We start from the raw sequence: 22,684 nt of genomic DNA, 5'->3' as shown, positions 1-22,684 counted from the left end.
GGAGGAGTTACAGCATGGGGAGGAGCAGGGAGGATGAGGAGGAATCACACCCTGAGGAGGAAGAGTGAGGATGAGGAGGAGCAGGGAAGGTGAGGAGGGGTCACACCCTGAGGAGGAGCAGGGAGGATGAGGAGGAATCACACCCTGAGGAGGAGCAGGGAAGGTGAGGAGGGGTCACATCCTGAGGAGGAGCAGGGAGGATAAGGAGGAGTTACAGCATGAGGAGGAGCAGGGAAGGTGAGGAGGGGTCACACCCTGAGGAGGAGCAGGGAAGGTGAGGAGGGGTCACACCCTGAGGAGGAGCAGGGAGGATGAGGAGGAGCAGGGAAGGTGAGGAGTGGTCACACCCTGAGGAGGAAGAGTGAGGATGAGGAGGAGCAGGGAAGGTGAGGAGGGGTCACACCCTGAGGAGGAGCAGGGAGGATGAGGAGGAGTCATGCCCTGAGGAGGAGCAGGGAGGATGAGGAGGAATCACACCCTGAGGAGGAAGAGTGAGGATGAGGAGGAGCAGGGAAGGTGAGGAGGGGTCACACCCTGAGGAGGAAGAGTGAGGATAAGGAGGAGTTACAGCATGAGGGGGAGCAGTGAGGATGAGGAGGAGTCATGCCCTGAGGAGGAGCAGGGAGGATGAGGAGGAGTCATGCCCTGAGGAGGAGCAGAGCTCACAGGAGCAGTTTGGGACACTTTGTGTGACACTCGTGGCATCCCAGGATGGTTTGGATTGAAGGGCCCTTCAAGCTCTCCTCATTCATTCCAGGCCCTGCCATGGCAGGAGCACCTGCCACTAGGCCTGGTCGCTCCAAGCCCAGCCTGGAACCTTCCCAGGGGAATCCACAGCCTCTCTGGACAATCTGTCCCAGTGCCCCAGCACCCTGATAGTGAAGAATTTCCTCCCATGGTCCCATCTAGCCCCACTCTCAGCTTAAAGCCACCTCCCTTGTCCCTGAGCCCAGACCTGCATGGAAAGGCCTCTCCAGCCTCCCTGTGAGTGCCCTTTAAGGGGCTCTCAGCTCTCCCCAGAGCCTTCTCCTCATGCAGAGTTAATTCTGGTTTAGTTCCTATTGTTTATTTCCTATTTTCCTGTTACTGATTTATTATTTAACTTAAACCTAACAGCTCTCTGTGTTCTGTGCTGCAGCTTTTGGAGAGGGAGGAATTTAAGGAGATCTTTTCCTCCTGATTCTGACACTCTGCTGTTGGAGTTTTGGGAGTTTCATGAGACAGAAATACAGTTGTATTGGCAGGAGTAAAAATGGCCATGAATTGGATTTGCTGTGCAGCTGGTGACTGGGTCTAAAATGCCAGTTTAGGAACTTTAGAATTCCTCTGAGCCTTTTCTTTCTCTTCTTTTGTTCTACAGTCTGGAAATGGGTGGGGGATCAAGTCTAGGAGCAAGCAATTCTCCAGACAGAGTCTGAAATGGTTCCAGTTCAGAAAAATATAAACATTTTAGGAAATAATGTCATTCAAGGGGTGAGTCTCATTTCAGGGAAGTTTGCTGTAATTCAGACACCCCTTCTAAGTGAAGAAGTGAGTGAGCTGCACAAAACAAGGAGGTTTTGTTCTGCTAAGCTGAGCTCTTCTATGGGTACCTCAGTCCAGGTTTGGGCTGTGATTTCAGCCTCGAGGTAATTTGAAAGAAGTTGAGGGGGCAAAATGCAGTTGAGCTATTTTGGCATGCTGAGGCAAAAAGAAGAGACAGAAAAGCAGAATAGAAACCCAAGACCTCTGAAAATCCCAGTCTTTTGAAAGTAAAGTGTAATTAAGGACATAAGGATGATTTTAATTAAATTTCACACTAGGAAACACACTCTATAGCTTTTGTATCTTGGGGAATTATACATAAAATTATTAAGACAATAAGACAGTGTAAATACCAACGGATTCAGTGTCTTAAACGCCATGAAATTATAAATCTGAGAGCGGCCCTGGGGCTGGTAATGCCACATGTCACATGCACCCTGTGAAGGTTTAGTGTCACTCTCACACTGAGCAATTCCATTTTATTCCATTTTTATTTTAAAAGTGCTCCTTTCCTCCTAATCCCAGCTCCTTCCATCACCATGTACAGATTAAGGACAGTATCCTGGAAGGGAGGAGTTTGAATTCCAGGGTTTTTTCCTGCCAAAGTGTGCACAGATGCACTGAACCCCTCAGAGCAGCTCTGGCTGGACAAGGCCACTCTGCTGCAAAAATTCTGTGACTCAGAGTAACAGCTGTGACGAGTCCTCACTGCCAAATACTCCAGAGAGAGCTTCAAAAATAAATGGGATAATTATTAAACAAATTTACAGATCAGGTGGGCTTTAATTTAATAGTTAGTGCCTCCTGTAAACAAAAAAATCATGTGAGGAGGAAACTCTCCTTGAAAAATGCCATTTGTGCTAGAAATGTGAACCCCTCAGAGGAGAAATTTGCCAAATGGGAAGTGAAGAGGGCGTTGGGAGGGGAAGGGACATTGAGGATGAAGTCAAATCATTTGTGGAAAAAACCCCAAAAACTTCATGGTGGAGGTCAGGGGGAAAAATACCCAAGCTTCTTTTTAGAGCCAGTTTGCAGGTTTAATAGAAAATGAATAAACTAAAAGTGAGTTGGTGGGGATCTAAGGAAATACAAAGTGTGTGAGAAACAGACTCCAGGTTTGGGGGACATGGGAACAGGAGAAAGGATCCAGGTGGTGACAAATCCAAATGCTGCAAGAACCCTGCAGTAAATTAGAATCCAGAGCCAGGTGTGTGCCTGCATTAGAATCTTGCTCCTGAACACACAGATCAGGCTCATTTCATCATTTCCTGGCATTTTCCCTCCTTACACCTCTGCCACATTCCTGGGAAAGTCTGAGAGTTGCACACAACAAAAGCTGATACTTCATGGGATTTTTAGCAAATGAAGCCAAGCAGAGATCTGATTTCTGCTCATTTAAACTTTTACTTGTAGCACAACTAGAGGCTGTTTCTGGATATAATCCTAGCATGTGCCTCAATATATACTCACTAACCATATATTATGCTCTGGTATTTTGTTAGTAATATATTTAGCATTAAGAGACAGTTTTCTTTCTTGAAGGGTGAATATTGTTCTATGTATAAATATCCTGTCTAATGTATCTTTGAGAAAAATGTACATTAACAATATAGACCTATTCTTACAATCTTCCTCTGCTAAACCACAAAAACCCCCCAAAATAAAAAAAAACCCAACGAGGTAAAACACCACTGGACAGAGTTTGTTTCATTGTTTGCATAACACCTTTTGTTCTCTCCTTTAAAATGAAATTAAAGTAATACAAATTTTTGTTCCTATTATGGCTCAAAGGTGCCACAATTTTCAGTGGAGGTGTGTGTGAGCCACACAGTGTGGAAAGGGATGGAAATTTTATTCCCCAGCTTGCACTGTGGACCTTATTCCTGTATGAAAACCTTTTTCCTGGCAAAAATTCATACCCATACAGTTGAATGGTCGTATTTCATCACTGGCATTCTCTCAGGCAAATCACATTCTTCAAAGATCCACAGTGCATCTTTTCAGTAACATAAATTCAGCTGGCTTTTAGGAACTCTGCCCCTGTTTGGCAGGTGAATGACACAACAAAAGCACCTTGGAAGAAAACTATTTTTTTTTTTTTTTACTTTTGCCTCAGGAATTATTTTATTGCTGATTAAAACATACCACGGCACCATGATTAGACCCAGCTCTTTACATTAATTGGCCTCCATGTGGGGCCTAATTTTGTGTCTCTGCAGCTGCACTGAGGGAAATTAAAATTTAGAAATTACTTGTGCACTGCACAAGTTGTTTGCTAACACAGAGTGACAGCAAAGTGAATTTTCCAGCCCTTCCTTTCCCTGAGAGCCTGGGAACAAGATTGCTTTGGACCTTCTTCAAGCACTTAAATTTAACTTCTTATGTAAAATCTGACTGTTGTCAGGAAAAGCTGTTGCATATTCCTAAGGCATCTCTATAACTGCAAATATAAAATTCAGCAAAGCAATAAAAAAATCTAGCTTCAGAGTTAAATAAAGTGAATAACTGAGTGAGAAACACAAAGCCCTTAAAACCTGCACTGCTGGCACACACTCCTGGGTGTGTTTGTCACCTGCAGGGTAAGGGATTAACAAATCCAGGGAAAACACAGGCTGCCTTGGCTTTGGAGTGGGGCTTCCACAAAGGCTGCAAACTGTGCCCAGCCCCTGCATAGCCAGGGCTGTAAATCACTGTGGGTCAGGTGAGGGTGGTGGGCACAGTTTGGTGCCAGTCCAGCCCCAGTTTTGCAGAGCTGTAATCCCTGTGGGTCAGGTGGGTGTGGTGGGCACAGTTTGGTGCCAGTCCAGCCCCAGTTTTGCAGAGCTGTAATCCCTGTGGGTCAGGTGAAGGTGGTGGGCACAGTTTGGTGCCAGTCCAGTCCCAGTTTTGCAGAGCTGTAATCCCTGTGGGTCAGGTGGGTGTGGTGGGCACATTTGGGTGCCAGCCCAGTCCCAGGGGCATGCCAGGGCTGGGCTTTGCAGTCCAGGTAAGGCAGGACTGTGCCCAGCCCAGGGCTGCTGCTCCTCCCTTGGGTCACTCCTTGCTTCTGGCCAGTCCAGGCGTGGCTGAGCTGGACAAATGTCCCTCATTCCTCCTTCCAGCTGATCTGGGGCTTCCTGGGCTCAGCAGGAAATCACCAGGGGGTTGGAAAGGGACCGTGGGCTCTGTGCCTGCTCCAAGGGCTGCTTGTGCAACAGTTCACAGGCTGCCAGCTCCTGCTGAAGGGTGTCTAGCACTTCCAACAGCTGGGCTTTGCCTTGGGAAAGCAAATTGCAAACATGAGCATTTGAACAAAGTCAGGAAGTTGCAGTTTCACAATCATAACAGGCCCTTTTCTTCTTTTCTTCATAGGTGCCCTTTCAAGTGGTTATCATTAAATGTCTAAATTTTGTGACCAAATTTTTGAATTCCTGTCCAAAAAAACCGTGAGCAAATCTGGGTTCAACTGTCTTCTCTGCTCTCCTCTTGCTTCATCCCCTGCCCACTGAGGTCTCAGGTACTTGTGTGAACAAAGACTATTTCATATCACCATTGCCAACCCAACCCACTTTGGCTTGTCAGAGAAAAATGTTTGATTACAAAGGCTGAGAAAGCTGCTGAAGCCTCCCCAGGTGCACAGGCAGACAGTGGGAAGCAGAGAAGGTGAGCTGTGTATGACAGTGGTGATGCAGAATGCACAGAGAGCAGCACCTAGAGTTTTGGGGAGCTGAGCTGTGCTGTTGTTACAAAGGGAGGAGCTTTGAGCAGCATCCATTGGTATTATTGGCACTGCTAGTAATGAAGGGATGGGACTTCTTTTAGGCTAAAAACAATTTATTGCTCAGACAAACATCAGTCTCAGAGGCTGTGAGAGTTTAGAGGAGCAAGCAGTCAGCCATAGCTCAAGAGCAGTCACAAGTTCTTCCTTACAAGGGTAACAGGGTTTATTTTGCTTTTCTAACCCATCACCTTCACTCACTTCTGCTGCACTGTGGATACTTTTGTCCAATGGTTTCTGTCTCACTTGCACACAAATGCCTCTGTTATAACTTCTGAACCCTCAGCTCACTCCATACAGCCCCACCCTACACTACAAACCCTTCACCATCTCATCACTACAGCTGCTCACTTACTTAAGGCATTTTCTTACAACTATAGAATCATAAGTTTATGATTTTTCTGCTTAATATCTGTGTATTGTATTTTTACATCAATCCAAGCTTTTTCTAAGGTTGCAAATCAAACTCTTCAGTGTCTGTGGAAGTTTCTGTTTTTCCAATTCCCACACCTTGGAGTCCCTGTTCCTGTGCAGGGTAATTGGCAGCACCTTCTGGACACTGTGCTGTGGATCCAGAAAGTCTCTTCTTCTGTTCTCTCAGGAGAACATCAGACCCATGGCTCAGCTGTGGTTTCTCTCTGTAGTGGTGCCCTGGAGCCTATAAAAGTCTGTCTTTGCCCTCTTTTCTCTGCTTCCTCTGCAGCTGAAGAGCACAGCTTGGCTCTGGGCTGCCTGTGCCCTGGATTGCTGGGTACAAGGAAGAACAGCCTTTGAAACTGCAAACCCCAAAGGGTTCCCATGCTGTTCTCCTTAAATCCCTGTAAATAATATTCTCCAAAACCCAGCCCCTGGGGCACATCTGGTCTTTTCTAATCTAGTCTTTGACTGCTGCCTGCCTATTAAAACCCCTCCAAGCCATGTTCCTGGGACAGGATGTTCATTCCTTGGAGGGAAGTACACATGCTCTACTAATAGGAACAAAGTAATCAAAGCAAAGCCCTGGGGCTGTCATCCCTGCAGGGCTCCTGCAAAGGCAGCTCCAGACCACTGGCAAGGGACAGAAGCTTGCAAGTTTAATTTTCACACCAGGATCATGAAATGCTGTTATTAGAGGAGTGCAGGTTTGAGCTGGTTTCTGCACAGAACTGCTCTGGTGGGTAAATCTTGTGTTGCAGCAGAGGAACCCAACACACTGGGCTAGCAAACCTGAGAAACAGCTGCATTACATACTTGGTCATTTCTGCACTTTCTCGTATCAATGAAACCCTAAAAACATTTGTAGGATACTGAATTATCCCCCAAAGGCCAATTTTTAATTAAAATTTGACTAAAAAAGCACCCTGGGTGTGGTTTTGATGCACCACAGACTAGAAAGCATCACTTTCTATAGGTATTCTTCTTGCAAGCTACCTCCTTCTCCCCAGCCTGTACCCCAGGATTTGAAATATCCTTTTCCTACCCAGTGTTTGTGCCCAAAGGACACTTTTCATGCTTCTTGGTCTTTAGATGTGATTTCTTTCCTTACCAGGCTGGGGGTCACGGCAGGATTCCAAAGTGCTCAGCAGGATTTTCCCCAGGGCTCGCTTCGAAATGTTCTGTAAAAAAGAAAAAGACAAAATTATGGCACCAATGTGTCCTTCACCAGCTTACAGATAAGCAACAGAACCTGTGTGCAGGGTATTTGCATTTGGAAACTAAACCAAAATGCCACTGAATCCTGATTAACACAAGACTTGATATTCGCTTTATTTTCAAGCATTTGATCTTAGACCCTGCTCAGACAGTTTGTAGGGGGTTGTAATTCCTTAATATCGCTGTGGAAAGAGAAATAACAATTATTCAGCAGGAATACAGAATTTTCTAGAGCTTGTGCCTAAGCAACTGTAAGTGGCAAGGAGGGTAAGCAGAGTAAAAGCTCTTTGAGTCCTCTGCCAGGTCGGTGGGAAGGTGAACTGGACCTGGTGGTGTCGTTTTAGGAAGGGTCTTCTCAGACCCAGCTGAAGGACAGAGCAAATGTCCTGTGGCAGGGCTGGATGTGAGATGTAATAAACATTAGCCAAAGTGAGAGCACTGTAAAAAGTACTCAGGATTTGGATGGTCTCTCTCAGTGGTGGTTTTCCATACGAAATCTGGTGGGACATTACCTAATGTGCCTGGGAAAGCCAACTGTCCTAATTTGCTGTCAAGACACTGGTGTACTTTCTGGGAGATGATCTTGCAATCAGTTTAATTAGCACTTAGAGAGCCCTGAGTATCTGCAGGGACAGGTTGTTCTTGCTAAAACTTCAAGAAGTGGAAGTGGAAGGGAGCAATTCTGGGAGGAAGATGCTGTTACCTCCAGGCAGAGCTGGCCCTGCTCCCTGCCTGGAGCCTCTCCCATCTGCCTGGCTGCCCCAGTGGGGACTGGGGCAGAGTGGGAAGCAGTGTGAGGATTTCCCATGGCCTCAGCAGCACTGTGTGAGGTTTTATTAGTCCTGACAGGATGTGTGTGTGCCTTTGGGCAGTCACTGTTTGGTGGCAGGTTCTGTTGGGAACGAGATATTTCGGACTTGAAGGTGAATATGCTGGGGAAGTGACACCTAAACCCACAGGTTCTGATGGGTCTCTTTTGTCTTGGTTACATCCCATCAGGGATTATGGGGATTCTTCCTAAACTCCCCTGGCAGTTGTATCTCTTTAATGCTGACTCAGAGTTGCATTAGCAAGCAGTTAAACAAAGGTCCTGTTCTAGAAGGAAAAATACATATTCTGGAATCTTCCTGATTGCTCACTCCTCTGTTTTCCTCGTTTGCCCCCAGTTTTGGTTTAGAGGGTAATGAGCTTGAAGATTCAGCTCCAAGGAGACCTCTAGGCTTTTAGAAAGCCAGGCAAAGGGGTCTGAAAGCTTTCTGCAATCACCAGGCAGCTCCCAGGGCACACACCTGCAAAATGCTGTCCTGCTGTAAAGGATTTTGTACTTCCTAGAAGGGATGAACATATTCTCAGCTTGGAAAGGTCTCCAAAGCTAAAAGTTTTCAGTCCCAGGACTGCTTTCTCACCATACCAAGTCTCGGAGCTGTTGGAGAAGCTGCAGAACATCCAGGAGCTTCTCTTCCACCAGGGACAGCCGAACCCTCTCTGTCTCCAGCATCTGCAGCTCCATCTTCAGCATTTCTGTCTCCTCCACCTTCTGCTGCAGCTCTCCGAGCCAGGGGCCCTTCATCTGCACAAAACACAGCAAACTGAAGGCACTGGAGCTTCTCCTTTCTTGCCCAAGGATTGCCGAGCTGAGTTTTCCTCCTTTGGTGGTAAATGGGGCTCACTCCAGAAGATTCCCTTGAAGGGAAGTCCATTTCTTTAATATGCTACATAAAGTGAGGTATCAGGGGTTGATAGGAAATCAGAGCTTTGTTGTTGTGCACAATGAGAGCTCATTCATCACTGGGTGCAGGCAGCTCATTCAGGAATTTTAAATATTACATTTATTATGTATTTTATACTTAAATACTAGCACTGCTATGTCAGCCTTCTCCCCTTTTACATTACTGTTGTCCTCTCTAGAGCAAAACTAATTTGTGTGCCCTCAGCACAATCATCTCTTTGTCTTGCAGCTCCTACCTAGCAATCATCTGTACATCCAGTGAGACAGGAAGATGTCTCTGCCCCTGGTGCAGTGGGAACCAGGTGAGGAACATCGAGAGCAACAACCTCTCCACTGTTTCTCCTTGCTTTTCTCCAGATGTTGGGATGAACTTCTCCTTTGACCCTGCATGGCAGTTCATAAACTAATTGTCTTTTTAATTAAGCTTGCATGCAAGCCCATATAGAAAATAACTGGCATTTCTTTTTACACTACACTTGGCAGCGTAACACTTTATTTTTAGACTTCACTCATGTTCTCCCCATCTATCACCCCCAGGTCACCACCCTGTCTTCAGGAGGAGCTATTTAAAAGTGTTTGCCTGTTGGAAAGTAGAACTTTCTAGACATGACAAATCTCAGAACTCTCTCAAACTCTGGTTTTACAAGCCTCAGGTGGAGCAATTATTAATCAGTATTTGAGAGTGCTGCCCTTCACTTGCCTGCTGAGGCTCTTGCTTGTTAGCCTTGTTGTTATTTGTCTGATGTTCCACACTGAGCAGGTACAAACAAGCATATACAGCCATGTGTAAGGCACTTTTGTCAGCCTCAGAGAAGGTTTTGGTGATTTTTTTATTAAGCCAATATATTTATTTGCAACGTGCTTGACAGAGAGCATTTCTCAGTCCTACTATTTGCTTTCTGTTGATTACAAGGAGAGTCACCTTTTTGACAGGAATTTTTTATTACTTGTCTGTTTTGTAGCAGCAAATTCCTCTCCTATAACTGCTGGCTAATATAAAAGGGCTTAAGAATAAATCTCCTAACAGGCTCAACATGATTCATTCTACTGCTATTTAATTCATGTCACAGTGAGTTGGCACTGTGTCTTCTTCACCTCCCTGTTTGCCTCTAAATCAAGAGCAACAGATTCCATTTTTCTTCTGGAATTTTGTATTAATCTGTTGATAATGGTGCTTTTCCAGATAAGCTGCACACAACTAATATCCATCAGCAGAGATGCAAAAGAGAGCAGTAAGATGCTGCAGAAGAAGATGAGCACCTCAGAATGGGGAAAAAGGAGAAGAAAACTGGCACTACCTGCAGGTATTTTTTTTCCTGTGGACTGATGCTAAGCAGTAGAGAAGGAACTTTTGTGTTTCTAAATAAAGAATACTGCAAGGATAAACTGCCAATGAATACTGCAAATTATGTAAAGCAGAAACAGGATTTTATTCTGGTTTTATTTTTTTTTTTCCCTAACAAGTAAACTCTTTCATTTTAATTTAGTCAAGGGAGAAAATTATATGAAACGCTGTTAAAACACAAAGGATGGCAACATGTATAGAAGCTGTATACTTCACCCTCACTTTAAATATTTCACTGATTCACATAATCCTTCCAGAACTACTGGAAGCTTTCTGCTTTGTTTAAAGATGGGGTATAAAATACTGAACAAGCACAGGAGAAGGCAGACCAGGGCAATGCAGTATTTTTGTTTCACAGAAAGATTGCTGGCACTTCTGTGCCCATCAGGGGCTGAAGTCTGCAGAATTTAAATAGTGAGCTCACACAGGACTGCTGGGGCACAGCACTGAGGCTTTAAATAATGTGGTTATAACCTCTGCTCAAGGGGAGCTGGGCATGCTGCAGAACTAATTTTATTCATATTTTATTATATTAGATTTATATATTATATTTATGACATAAATATGTCAGTCTAAACTCAAGAAAAAGACAGAGTTAATGGGATCATGTACTCCAAAATGCAGTAGAAATGCAGGTGTTGGAGGAAAGCAGATGTCTGAGCTGACAAACTACAGCACAATGAGAAACATCAGCAACAGAGAGCTGAATGGCCAGAATAAAATACTAACACACATAGATGCAGCTCCCCAAAGATGCATAAACAGCTCTTTCACACTCTGCTTGGCACCTGTTACCTCTTCCATGCTTGTTTCCAGTTTTTTCTCTTGGTGGCCCTTGAGTTCTGGCTGCTCTCTGAGGGGGCAGATTGTCCCCGAGAGCCCCACAGAGTCCTTTCCCTCAGTGCTGGTGGTCTCCAGGTAGGACAGCAGCTTTCTCCACGTCTTTTCATCACATCTACACACATCATTAAGAGAAAAGAATTAGTGAGACCTCACAATAGAGGTCTGTGTTTATTAAAACCAGTTTTCCTGTGGAATTCTTGGTAGCACAGGTCACAAATGAGTGTCTGACACTAATTAGGGCTCGGGGGGAATCTCCAGCAGGCTGTTCCCCACAGGCCACAGGATGGGCAAAAAGCTCCCGACTGCAGCCACAGGTTGTGAAATGATCTTTGCAAAGGGCTCATATGGCATTAATTAACAAATTAAACTTACCCACTGCCACAGCAAGGCAGCTTGGCCAGGATCCTCTTCCCGTGGCCCCCTGGCCACTGCTCCTCCTCCTCGTCCGAGGCAGCCTGGCCCTCCACGGAGCGGAAGAGCTGCTCCTCTGCTGGGAGACAGGCAGCCCTCAGCAGCACCCCAACAAGTCCAGCTACACCTCCAGTCTGAGCCAGAATGAAGTGAGAGCCCAAACCCCCAGAGAAACCCCGGGCAGGTCCCCAGCAGCCCTGGGAAGGGGCTGAGGCAATGGGCTTTGCATGGGAAGCGTTTACAGAAGGGATACAAAACCACCATAGGCAGCTGCAGCCAAGATCCTTATTTTAAGAGTCTTGAACATTTCAGTGCTCTCTTGTGGGTAACTTGGGGCTGTTTACCTCAACTCCCTTCTTTCCTTGAGTTGAGGTAAAGATAAATGTGAAGGATCAGTTGTTGTGGGGGGCAATTACTGGTCAAGGACACAGATTTTTAACCTGTTCATCTCTCTAAGTTAGTTTTTCTGCCTAACTAATCCTATTTTATTTGATGGAACATTTCCCCCTGCTTTAGAATCTATGACCCCGTGATTTATTTGTATGAAAAAATTTTGCTAAAAAGCTGTTTGTTCTTGAAATACAGGTAGTGTAATTTTATGTGGAAACTCTGAGCTGGCAAAGTGGGTGATTTGATAAAAACATTTATAAAAGCAGGTTTGCTTTCTAAGTAGCCAGGTGAAGAACATGCTACAATGTTAATTGTATTTACTTATCACTATTTTTAACATTCCCAAGCAGCTGCTTGCCAGCTCCACTCAACACACACCTAAAATTCAATTTTTTGTCACAACAAACAGCTCTCCAGCCTGCAGTAAAAGTACCTTGTAACTCAGAATTATTGTCACATAAGTGCTTTTGTGGTCTTTGAACTGGATGTGCCCAAAAAAATAAATCACTGCAGGGAAGCCAAAGCATGCAGTGTTATGGCAGCTGTTGGTGCTGCATGTGCTAAACAGTTTGGGCGTGTCCAGAGCCACTGGAGCAGCCAGGATGTTTCCAAGGAGCGTGGCTGTACAGAATATTAACTGCTAATTGTTTCCTTGGAAATTATTTTTGCTGAGGTTCTCCGTTTTTATTTCCAAAGAAATGAAATCTTTATACTTTTTAAGCCAGGGAAAAAAGTTTTGGTGGGATGACTCATGTGGAAAAAAGCAGTTTTAAATCATAGCTCTAAGTGATAAGTTCAGTCTTTCATTAAACACAGAATTATGTGGGGACTGAGGAGTGGAAATCTGGCCTATAAGGTTTTGCATAGGTCTGAGATTTCACGACTCTCTAGGACTGGTTTGTGCTGTGGTGCTTTGACCTCTCTGGTGGTTTTGCTGCTGCTGGCACCAGAGATGAGAGAGGCCAGGCAGTGTTTGGGGCTGGCTTTGAGCTGGGGTCAGTACCGTGGTCGGCGGTGCCTGGCGGTGCCACGGACGCTCCGCGGGTGCCCCCGGGCACGGCTGCTCCCTCCTGCTGCTCCTGCTGCTGCTGCTGCTCAGGGCTGCTCTGCTGCTGCTGCTGCTGCTGCTGCTGCTGCTGCTGCTGCTGCTGCTCGGGACTGCTCTGCTGGGCCAGCTGGCATCGCTCCAGTTCCGACCTGCAAAAGAGGCCAGAGTGTCGTAGCTGAGACAGAGACAGTACAAAGGAACACACTCCATTCCCAGAAGGCTTCAAACCCTGTTTTTATTCTGGCATGCCTGCTTGTTCTACATTCTTACAAAGCTCATAAGTTTACACTTTGCTCATTGATCACGAGAGACAAGCAAAGTGGTTCTGGGAATAGGCAGTTACAGATTACTCTTATTTATCCTTCTTTTTTTCTTGGTTTCTATGTCAATGACCTTGGTAGAAAATTCTTTCAGGGGTAAACATGAATCCTCTTATCAAACTTCTCAATGGCTCACAGAAGCTGCTGTAAAACCTCTTCCACACCAGAGTGAGGCTGGCGTGCAGGAAATTTGGAAAACCAAGACGTGCCCAGCATGGCTTTAGTTCAATGCAGCTGCTGGGACTGGCTGAAGAACGGGGCCATCAATCCCAAGGGCTGCCTGAGGTGACTTCCCTAACGACCAAAGGAAGGTGGATTTCAGCTGTCCTGTGGTAAGAAGAGCTGAACAGTGCCTGTAACCTTTAGGTCAGGTCAAAGACCTCTAGGAAACCTCTATGGAGTAGTCACTGTGGCCACAGGTGCCTGCACCCAGTCCCATGGGCTCAGACATGTCAGGGAGTTGGATCCATGTCTGGTGAGCGCTGGGATGAAGCAGAGTCAGAGCCTGAGCAGTGAAAAAGAATGATCCAGGAATGGTGACACACCTGGAAACCAGGGACTTGCAGGTGAGGAGTGACTCAGAATGGGTGTCAGCATTGCTGATAGCCTCCTTTAGGATTGTCTTTGAGGCAAATGACAGGACATCACACTTATGTGTTTTAAAGGAATGGCTTTCAAGGGATAGGACACGGATCAGATAATGTCACTGAGGAATAGGAGCCCTCACAGGCGCCAAATTCCCTCCAAATTCTTCCATAGGTTAGTTTTGGTCTGGCGAATGTTGAATATTTCCTTTATTTAACAGATGAAATAGCAAAAATGAGAGCTAAACCACTTAGCAGGTGGGTCCTGCTGACACAAGTTGTGTAATGTAAGCTTTCTGTACAAATCTTGTGCTTCCTGCCAGGTGATCCAGCTGCAGCTGGGAGGGGACTTTGGCTGCAGGGACAGAGCAGCTGAGGCCACGCTGGCCACCAGAATTGCAGAGCTTTTGTTTAACTCAGCTGCTCCTGAGGAGCCACACCAATGATAGCTCCCTTACTGCCTGTGAAACTGTAAGGAGTAAACAAGATCATGAATTTAATGACAGAAGTCACTACTTGAAAACATCTGTAGAGGAGAAGCTGAGCTCAGCCTTGCAGAGAAGCCAGCACTAGCTTTACCCCCTTGAGTAGGGCTGACTGCATTAAAAACTAATGACTTACTTCATTTGCAATGCATGGCATTATTCAGCTCAGCAACAACTGGATTTCCTGTAAAGCCAAGGGAAACAGCAATCCCCAGAAAGGAGCCTGGGCAATCATCACTTCTGGAAGAAATAATTCTGGAGTAGTGCACAAATAAAATGCACTGTAAAGCCTGGACATTCAGAGTGGGGGCTCTGAGAAGCATCACAGAGCTTCAGAGTTCTGGAGAGCAGCTGGGGAATCCTCCCTTCACAGGGATACTGCATTTTACTTTCCTGCAATGTGCTGATTTTCTGGTACTCTACAGGAATCCTTTACAATTTCTTGAGCACCATAGTTGGTGCCTGAGCAGATTGTTCTCAGTTTTGAGCTGCAGTGTAATTCAGATTGCTTGGGTTTCAGATTCTAGAGTTAGAATACATAACACAGATGCTGATATTTCAGTGAATATTTATTGCAGTGGGTTTTGTGTAATGTATAAAACATGGAGAATTTTCAAGTATCATGGAAATCTTTTCCAGCAGGTGTGGGTGAAAGGGACTCGAGGAGGAGCTGGAAGCAGGAATCCTCACTGCTTCTCAAACACAGGTTTAATTCTTTCCTCATTGCTATTCATACAGCATCAAATGGGTCTCCATAAATGAGGAGCAGAGTGAATAAACAGCACATTTGTTTGGGGCAAAGATCAGAGGGGGAAGGTTTGTGTGGGGTGAGCGTGGCAAGGCTTCCATGGAGACAGGGAAACTGCTCCCATTCATGCCAGAGCCTTTGTCCCCAGCACAATGGGCAGCAGCACTGCAGAGGGGAGAGTTTGCAAAGTACTGGACCTCAAAGTAATGTCCATGACTAATTGCCTTTTAATTGGCTCTGCTGTATTGTTATGGAAACATGGAGCTGCAGGAAAACCCACCTGCTTCTGGTGCTGAGCAAATCTTGGGCTTGAATAATTCCTGACTGATCAGAAAATAACTCTGAGGAATTATTAACTTGTCATTCACAGACCTTTAACTGGTCTCTTTTAGAGACCTCATTGGAGCAGATCAAACAGCTGTGTGTGTACATTGCCCTGAGTGTAGTTATACTCAGAGCTACACTTTATTTTCAAAGTGTAGGACTTGTGGTTTTTAACCAAAATGAGGTGTGATTTTTATTTTTGTACTATTTTACCTAAGCTGCCAGAGTTCAGGGAACTCAGAATGGTTTCAGATTTGGCTTACTCCCTGTGGGAATTAGAGACTTCAGTTATCCACGTTTTGGAATTATTTATGACTTTTCATTTACTGCTGAGATTTTGTTTTCATGCTGGAGCTGAGTGTCTGGGTGGGTTTTCTGAATTCATCTCTCTCTAGTTCATGCTGTGAGCTCCTCCCCAACAGAAATCCTATGAATGAACTTTCTGTGATCAATCCAGATGCTTCATCTCAGCTTTTAAATAGCTTGATCTGTCAGGCATTAAAGATAAATGTTTAAAAGCATTAATTTTTAGTGGCTATAATAAAGATCACTAAATATCCTGGCTTTATATGGGCAGTTCTAAAGCATAGTTATAACTTCAACTATAATGGTTACAGTTCTGGGAGGTTTCCAGTTCTGGCTGATGATTTTCATTTTCTTGCCAAAATCACCAGCCTCTAGGAAAAAAATCATTGAATGATGGCCATGTGTTTTCTTGCAAACCTGTCCATCTCCCAGCATGTTGGATATGAGCAGGCAAATCCTGGGATGGTGCTGTCACACACAGCAGGTCTGTGCCTTGCTGTCCTTCCTGGGGTGGCTTTGAGCACTTTGGAGGCAGCACCAACCTTTGTGCACACATGATGGAATGGCATTGTTTGAGGTCTGCTTTTAGCCCAGCCCACAAGGAATAGCAACAGAGGCATGTGGGAGCAAACACAGCCTCACCCCCACATGCCCGTGCCAGAATTGCCTGGATACAGTCTGTTTGTCCTTCCTGCTTTTCAAACTCACATTTTGAGAATTCTGTCTCTCCTGGTGTCCTGACTTGGATTTTACAGAAAGAGGCTTGAGAGCCTACAATGAAAAAATGAAAAACTAAAATCCTGTGGTGTTCTGAGCACTGACAGCTCTAACCAAGGCACCTAACATAAATCACTGAGGCCAGGGAAAGCAGAGCTGTGCTCTTGTGATCACTTCCTTGTGTAACAGCCCTCACCTCGTGTGTTCCTTCACGTAGACCTGTGCTCTTTAATCCCCAGGAATCCCTCCCTTATCTCCTGGGTGCTGCAGTGTGTGGCAGTAAAAATTAAATGTCCAGGGTGCCTTTTTGTGTCTTCAGAAGTGTTCTTCCTAACAGACTATTTAACAGCTGGGTGAAGATCCGGCAGAATTCCACTCTGAAAGCTTAAAAATGTGCCAGAGCTCTTTCTGATGTCTGTAAAACTGCAGCTATCCCTGAGTGTGGCACAGACTGAGAGCTCCTACTTAGTGGCACGTAAATTCCTTCAGGAGTTATTTCAGCACCTCCCAGATTTAGAGCCTCGTGGATCTGGATGCCAGGAGAGAAGATGGCTCATTTAACAGCAAACACTGTGCCTTCAGCTGGCTGTGAGTTATTTCTGACAGAGTCTTCCTGAGTTTGGGAAAATCCGACAGGAATGTATGAGGGAGGGGCCCTGAGCAGTTCTGCATCCAAGCTGGGTATTTCTTAGGAGCTGTGCAAAGGGGTTTTGGTGCCTGCAGGTTCCCCAGGAGAGCTGAGCTGAGGTGTCAGAGCCAGCAGCTTCCACTCCTCAGATCCTGCATCAGGAAGCAACAACAATTACCTCACCCTGCTTGCTGCTTTGCAAAAACATCCTCAGAGCTTCAGATAGCTGCTCTCCACCTAAGACTCTGGAATTTTGCATGATCCTTCAATCCAAGATCTGTGCCTGCTAGCTTGGTGCCTTTAGAAAGTTATAAGTTTCCCAAGAGCAGCCTGTCCTTTGCCTTCTTGAAGTATTGTTCTGGTAGGTGACTGAAAAGTAACTCCTGAATTGATTCACAAAACTCAGAATGTTCTGAGTTTAACTCCCAAGGCTCAATGTTAAGTGAATGGCCCATGGTTGGATCAAATCCACAATCTTGGCATTATTAACACCATGCTCTGACCAACTGAGCCAATCTCAGGGTCAGTTATGTTCCTTTGCAAATATTTATAAGTTATTTGCCAGTTCCTAAAGACCAGAAAATGCTGCCTAGTGATTCTGCATTTATTAGGACTCTGCATTTATTAGGATCCTGTCCTTTGGCAGCAGTTATAGCAGCTTCTATTTTGTCTTTTGTTGCTGATATGGTTGAATAAGAAACATTACTGGGAGGTCCAAAAGCCACTGGCAGGAGTGTAATGTGACCATTGTAGCTGCTCCCTGGGTGTAAGAAGTGATTTCTGCCAGTTTCAGCACTGGCTCATTTCCCTTCTCCATGCTGGACCTCTGCCTGTCTCAGCAGCACCTCCATTTCTTTGATGAGCCTCAGTCCAAGCACGTTTGCATTGCATTCATCACCAAATTCACTTAAATTTAGATCTAAGTTTAAACTGACATAGACTCTTTCCTAGCAGAACACTTAAGCAGGTGCATCATTTTAGCCAATTATGACATCTCATTGACATAAACCCAGTTTAACTTGAGTTTAGCTCTAATTATGTGGCCATCACAGGCTGTAGGGCAGAGCTACTAAATGAGGTGAAGGAGAGAGATGGTCATAGGTACAGGAAAATTTCTCTTGGGGAAATTGGGTAAACGGGATTCCTATTTTCAAAATCAATAATATTTTAACACAACTCTTTGTTTCTTTGCTTCTCCCTCTTAAAAAAATAAAAAGCCAATGCTTAATTGCAGTTTTCCCCTCATTATTGGAGCCTCTCCATGGGGGATCCCAGCTGTGTGTGAGGGGTTGGAGCTTTTTTGGTGGGGGGGACACATCATGCTCCCCATCACGAGCAGCCCCTGCCCTCCCCAGGAGCCCACAGAGGGCAAAGACCCTTCCTTTGGACACAGGTATTTAGAAACAGATACTTCCTCTTGTTTTCAGAGCTTTCTCAATAGTTTCCCACAGGAAGAGAGAGAAATCTGTATGAAAAACAGGAAGCAGTCCTCAGAAGCTGTCTGTGATCAGCACTAGGAGGAAGACTTAAAATAAATGTGGTTGTTTGAAGCAGCAGGTGATACCAGTGGTGTTATCTTATGTAAGAACAATGATTAATAACATGACAGGGCTGCAGCAGGATTAAAAACCTCAGGTGTTCATATATTTAGCTCTTCATTGTAGTTGACAGTAGGTGACCAGCACTGAAACTTCTGTAACCTGGATTTTACACCATATTTTCTATTTTCACTTTACTGCCCTGGGCAACCCTTTTGGAAAACTTCCCATCTCTCTCGATCTTGGATGGCATCCCAAACTTTCTCATGCTGATTCTGTTCCTCTTGTCCCCAATATAAGACTTCATCTTTTCCCTTGGCTTTTTGACCTTCTATAATTCAGTCTCAAATCCTGAGATTTAGGCATTAGAAGGGAAGACAGGTCAGGATAACATTTGACAAAATCTGACATGCAGAAATATTTGTTAGTTAAAACCTTCTAGAGGTTTTGCAATGATCTTTTTTGATCCATCTTCAAACTCCCACAAAGTTCTAGATGTTATGGAGTTGTTATATACTTTACTGTGGGCACTGAAAAGGGAAGGGAAATTTGTAAGTCTCCACCTTAAAAGCAGCTATAGTCACACAAGGAAAATGTTCCAGTTTTCTCCCAAATTTGCCCTAAACCATAACATGGCTGCACTGGAAATCTTGGGCTATGAAGTGTAAGGTAGGTGACACAGGCCCATCAGAAATGGGGATATAGCATGTGGAATGATTATTCTGAGGGGAGAAACTCTTACATTTGTAAATCTTTCAAAGGAAATTTGACTTACTTTTACTGCACTTTCTTCATTTCATAAAGCCAAACATCAGAAATGAAAAAATGGGTTTGGCCTTCACAGTATGTTGTTTGCATTTGAGAACTTAGGGATAATACATTCTGTGCTCATTTCTGATACAGAAAATGGCAAAAAATGAAAGCAGAGGATGTTTCTGAGTTCCACAGCTAGGCTTTAGTAATTAGACACATTGTATTTCAAGAGCTATATGAAATAAAAGCTCAAAATCCTCACAATGCAAAAGCATCTGAAACAAAATCTGTTTTATCCACTCCACTCAGCTGGCAAATGCTGCTAGTTGGATTTTTAAAGGCAACACCCCAGAACAGGGAAACATTTCATATTGTTCTTTTGTACTTTTGTGCTTTTTGAAGTTTCCATCAGAGCAAACACAGAAGGCTTTGGAAATGTGAGAGGGTCCCTTTGAGGCCAGAGCACAACCAGCAGGGATGTGCTGCACAGTTCTGGGCTCCTTTCAGCTCAGTGCCACAAGAAAGCCTGCTGGTTTTGGTTTGCTGCTCCAGCTAGAACTGCTGGCAGCACTGGTGTTTGTCAAGAGACTGTTTCATCTGAGAGAGACTTAAAAAAACAGCAGCAGGGCTTTGGAGTGAGTGTAGATATTTCTTGGTTTCGGTTTCTCTAGATACCTTAAACAGCTAAATGGGGAAAAAAATCAATATAGTCTGTGCAAAGTGCAATATTGTTGCAGTGTTCAGCCTGAGATTTATCAGCAGAGGGCCCTTCTCCCTCCAAACCATCACTGATGGTTCTTCAAAGTGCTCCTGATTGCTGTGAGTGCACTCAGTGCAATCTTTCACTGGGGAATGGCTGCTCCCTGTGATGTGCCATGGGGTTCAGGAACTGAGAGAGGCCCTGGGAGAGCACTTTCACAGCTGCAGTGACCAGCCTGGCAAGAACAGCTAAAGGTGGCATTGACCATGCCCTGCCTGCCTTTTGGGCTGCAAATTCCTCCAGCAGAGTACATGAACCATGGTATTTCTGGAGGGTTGTTAAAGGAAGCTGCTGGCAGCAAAGGGAGCCAGCTGTAGGTTTGTGTCCTCCAAGGATTAATGACAGCATCCCTCAAGCATGCATGAGTCTGCTTTGCATTAGCAAAGGCTCACTGAACTGCACTGATCCTGCCCAGAGCTGGGGAAGTCAGGATAAATACTGCTTGTTTTCAGGGCTCTCATCCCTCTGGGAGCAGAAAGAACCTTCCTTTCAGATGTGAGGGCCACTATTAATGTTGGTTTGAGAAGTAACAGGCTCCACATCTGATGGAGGGCCAAAGCCAGGGAAAAAACCCAACCGGTGCATAAGTTTCATTTTCTAGCAGAAACATTTGTTAAAAATGCCAGATCATTCCCAGATCTCAGTTAAAACCCAAGCACATCATTAGGAACAGAAATCAAGGCTATTCCACATGCAATCTGTTTGAGATGACTTTTCACCACTCATGCCCCAGTGCCTCAGGCAGCCTCCAGGTGTGAGCACCTCGGGGTGAGAGTGCTGGCCCCTGCTTCAGGAATTGCCATTCAAACACATTTATCAGAATCAGGGGAATTCAGCCCTTGGCAGAGCAGGAGAGACACTAAGTTCCCAATATCCCTTCAAACCCCTGTTCACTTCAGTTCCTAGAAAGGCCATGCAGGATCAAAGGTGACTCTGGAGTGTATCACTGATGTTTGGGAGAGGGTTTAACAAAACTCTGGCCTGCAGCAGAGCTTCCAGGCCTGCCTTTATTCCAAAGGAGTTCCTTGTATCCAGCCCTTTGTCAGGCCCAGACAATGGGATTCTGTGGAGATCTTTCGGTGGCTGTGCTTTCCCACCAAGACTGAGCAAGGTTCTAGGAAATATATTTTTCTGGCCATGTGCAATTTGACACGGACAGTCTGCTCATATTCAGCTGAATATTCTAAATTTCCTGATGCAATTGCTGTGAAAAAAGAACTGCTTCTCTCCTGTGTCTGCTCTGTGCTGCTAACCCATGGCTGCAGATGGAGACAATTGCAGGATTGCAATTCCCTTCCTTGGTAACCCAGCAGAGCAGTCACATCTGAAGTCCTGGGGCCTGTAACTTCTGCAAGAATTGCATTTGTTTCCAAAACCAGGGAAGAGAGTCCACAGGGCTGGTGCTGCTCTCATGGACTCCTCACGTCACTACATTATTGGAGAAGAAAATGTAGAAAAATCTCAAGATCCACGAGATGCCAGCTCCAAAGATATTTACTGGGTAATCACTGCAAGCCTTCCAAGGATCCAGCATCTGCAACTCTTCACAGTTGTTGGGTTTTGCCTGTTCAGTTTTAAATAATAAATACAATGACTGTAATCATTGTAATTATTATTTAATTGCCTCTGGCAGGTGCATCTTCCATTGACTCTCTGGGTTTCCTCACCTTCCAAGGCTGATGGAGACCTGAGACCTCTTTGTTCTTGTGCCCGAGGGCTGCAGGAGCCAGCAGGACCTGAGGGTGATGGACACCTCTCCAAACCACCCCTGATGTTCCACCAGAGATAAACTCTATAAAAGCTGCTGAAATCAGAGTAACATCATTTAGAGGCAACACATTTTACTTTCCTTCTACAAGATGAATAAAACCCAAATCAAATGTTACAGGCTGCCCGTGCAGACCTCAGCCTGCCTTCAGACCCATCTCAGCTGGTGCAGGGGGTCATTTCCTGAGCAATCACTCTGGAATCCACATTTAGACTGCTTTAATCAAATTATTTTTCATTCCCTGTGGGTCTGTGACCACTTGGAAAGTGCTCTAAGGATTGATACAAAAAACCACATAAATTTTACTGGAGCAGCATGTGCAGTTATGCATTTGTACTTCTTTGCCAGCATAGCATCAAGAACAATGGAAAAAAGTTCCTTAAATGAAAAGCACAAAACAGCCCATAAAGAAAAATTTCTCCTGTCCCCTGGTGAGGATTAGACCTGCAACTCTGGAATCTGATAGAATGTGGTTTATTTTTGTAAAATGAATTTCCTGAAGAGGAAAACTACAATGCCATGTTTAAAAACCTGATGAATTCTTCTTGTAGAATAGAACAGTTCAGTGGGAAGGGACTGACAGCCATCAGCTAGTCCAAGTGTAACTCTTCTAAATCAGTGTTTGCTTTTTAAATTGTCTGTATTTGATATTCATGGTGGAGTTCTCTAGAATTCATAGCACTCAGCCTTCCCCAAGTCATGCATTGATATGAAGAGATTTTAAATGAGATTTTCCTGAATAATCTGACCAGATAATTTCATCATGCTCCTTTATCATATAGGCATTTCTCTAGCACTAAAATATTCAGGATACAGCCTGTGTTTTATAGCTCTGCTTCTGGCAAGGACAGTGTAACCTCTATAAAACAGATTTCTGAAATAACAAACGTGAACATCAGATTCAAACTATTGCTAAGTCCCTGGCCAGGGTAGGACAGTACAAAATAATAAGATCTATTACACAAAATTACTTTCTCATTTTGCCACTTAAACCAGCAGTTATTTTTCTGTTGATAGGAGCTGTTACAATGACTGAAATAATCTGATACTGAGTAGTTTGAGTGGTGGTAGAAT

At 44.7% G+C, this 22,684-nt stretch overlaps 1 protein-coding gene across 4 annotated transcripts in view; it reads right to left on the bottom strand.

Moving 5' to 3' along the window:
- Nucleotides 1-1,762: 1,762 nt before the first annotated feature.
- Nucleotides 1,763-22,684, bottom strand: part of LOC132332130 (EF-hand and coiled-coil domain-containing protein 1-like) — a 35,847-nt gene continuing 14,925 nt past the window's right edge. Inside the window, exons 2-7 of one of the 4 annotated variants that reach the window (XM_059856102.1) lie at nucleotides 12,635-12,828; nucleotides 11,203-11,320; nucleotides 10,717-10,942; nucleotides 8,325-8,483; nucleotides 6,807-6,876; nucleotides 1,763-4,780 (exon numbers count right to left, since the gene is read on the bottom strand). In XM_059856102.1, the coding sequence (XP_059712085.1) occupies nucleotides 4,647-4,780; nucleotides 6,807-6,876; nucleotides 8,325-8,483; nucleotides 10,717-10,942; nucleotides 11,203-11,320; nucleotides 12,635-12,828 (901 nt within the window). In that variant the 3' untranslated portion in view covers nucleotides 1,763-4,646. The remainder of the gene's footprint in view (nucleotides 4,781-6,806; nucleotides 6,877-8,324; nucleotides 8,484-10,716; nucleotides 10,943-11,202; nucleotides 11,321-12,634; nucleotides 12,829-22,684) is intronic. The other 3 variants (XM_059856103.1, XM_059856104.1, XM_059856105.1) reach the window with 3 other exon arrangements.

The sequence above is a fragment of the Haemorhous mexicanus genome, chromosome 11 (genome assembly GCF_027477595.1).
Source record: "Haemorhous mexicanus isolate bHaeMex1 chromosome 11, bHaeMex1.pri, whole genome shotgun sequence".
NCBI classification, from domain to species: domain Eukaryota; kingdom Metazoa; phylum Chordata; class Aves; order Passeriformes; family Fringillidae; genus Haemorhous; species Haemorhous mexicanus.
This window is presented reverse-complemented; position numbering and strand designations above follow the sequence as displayed.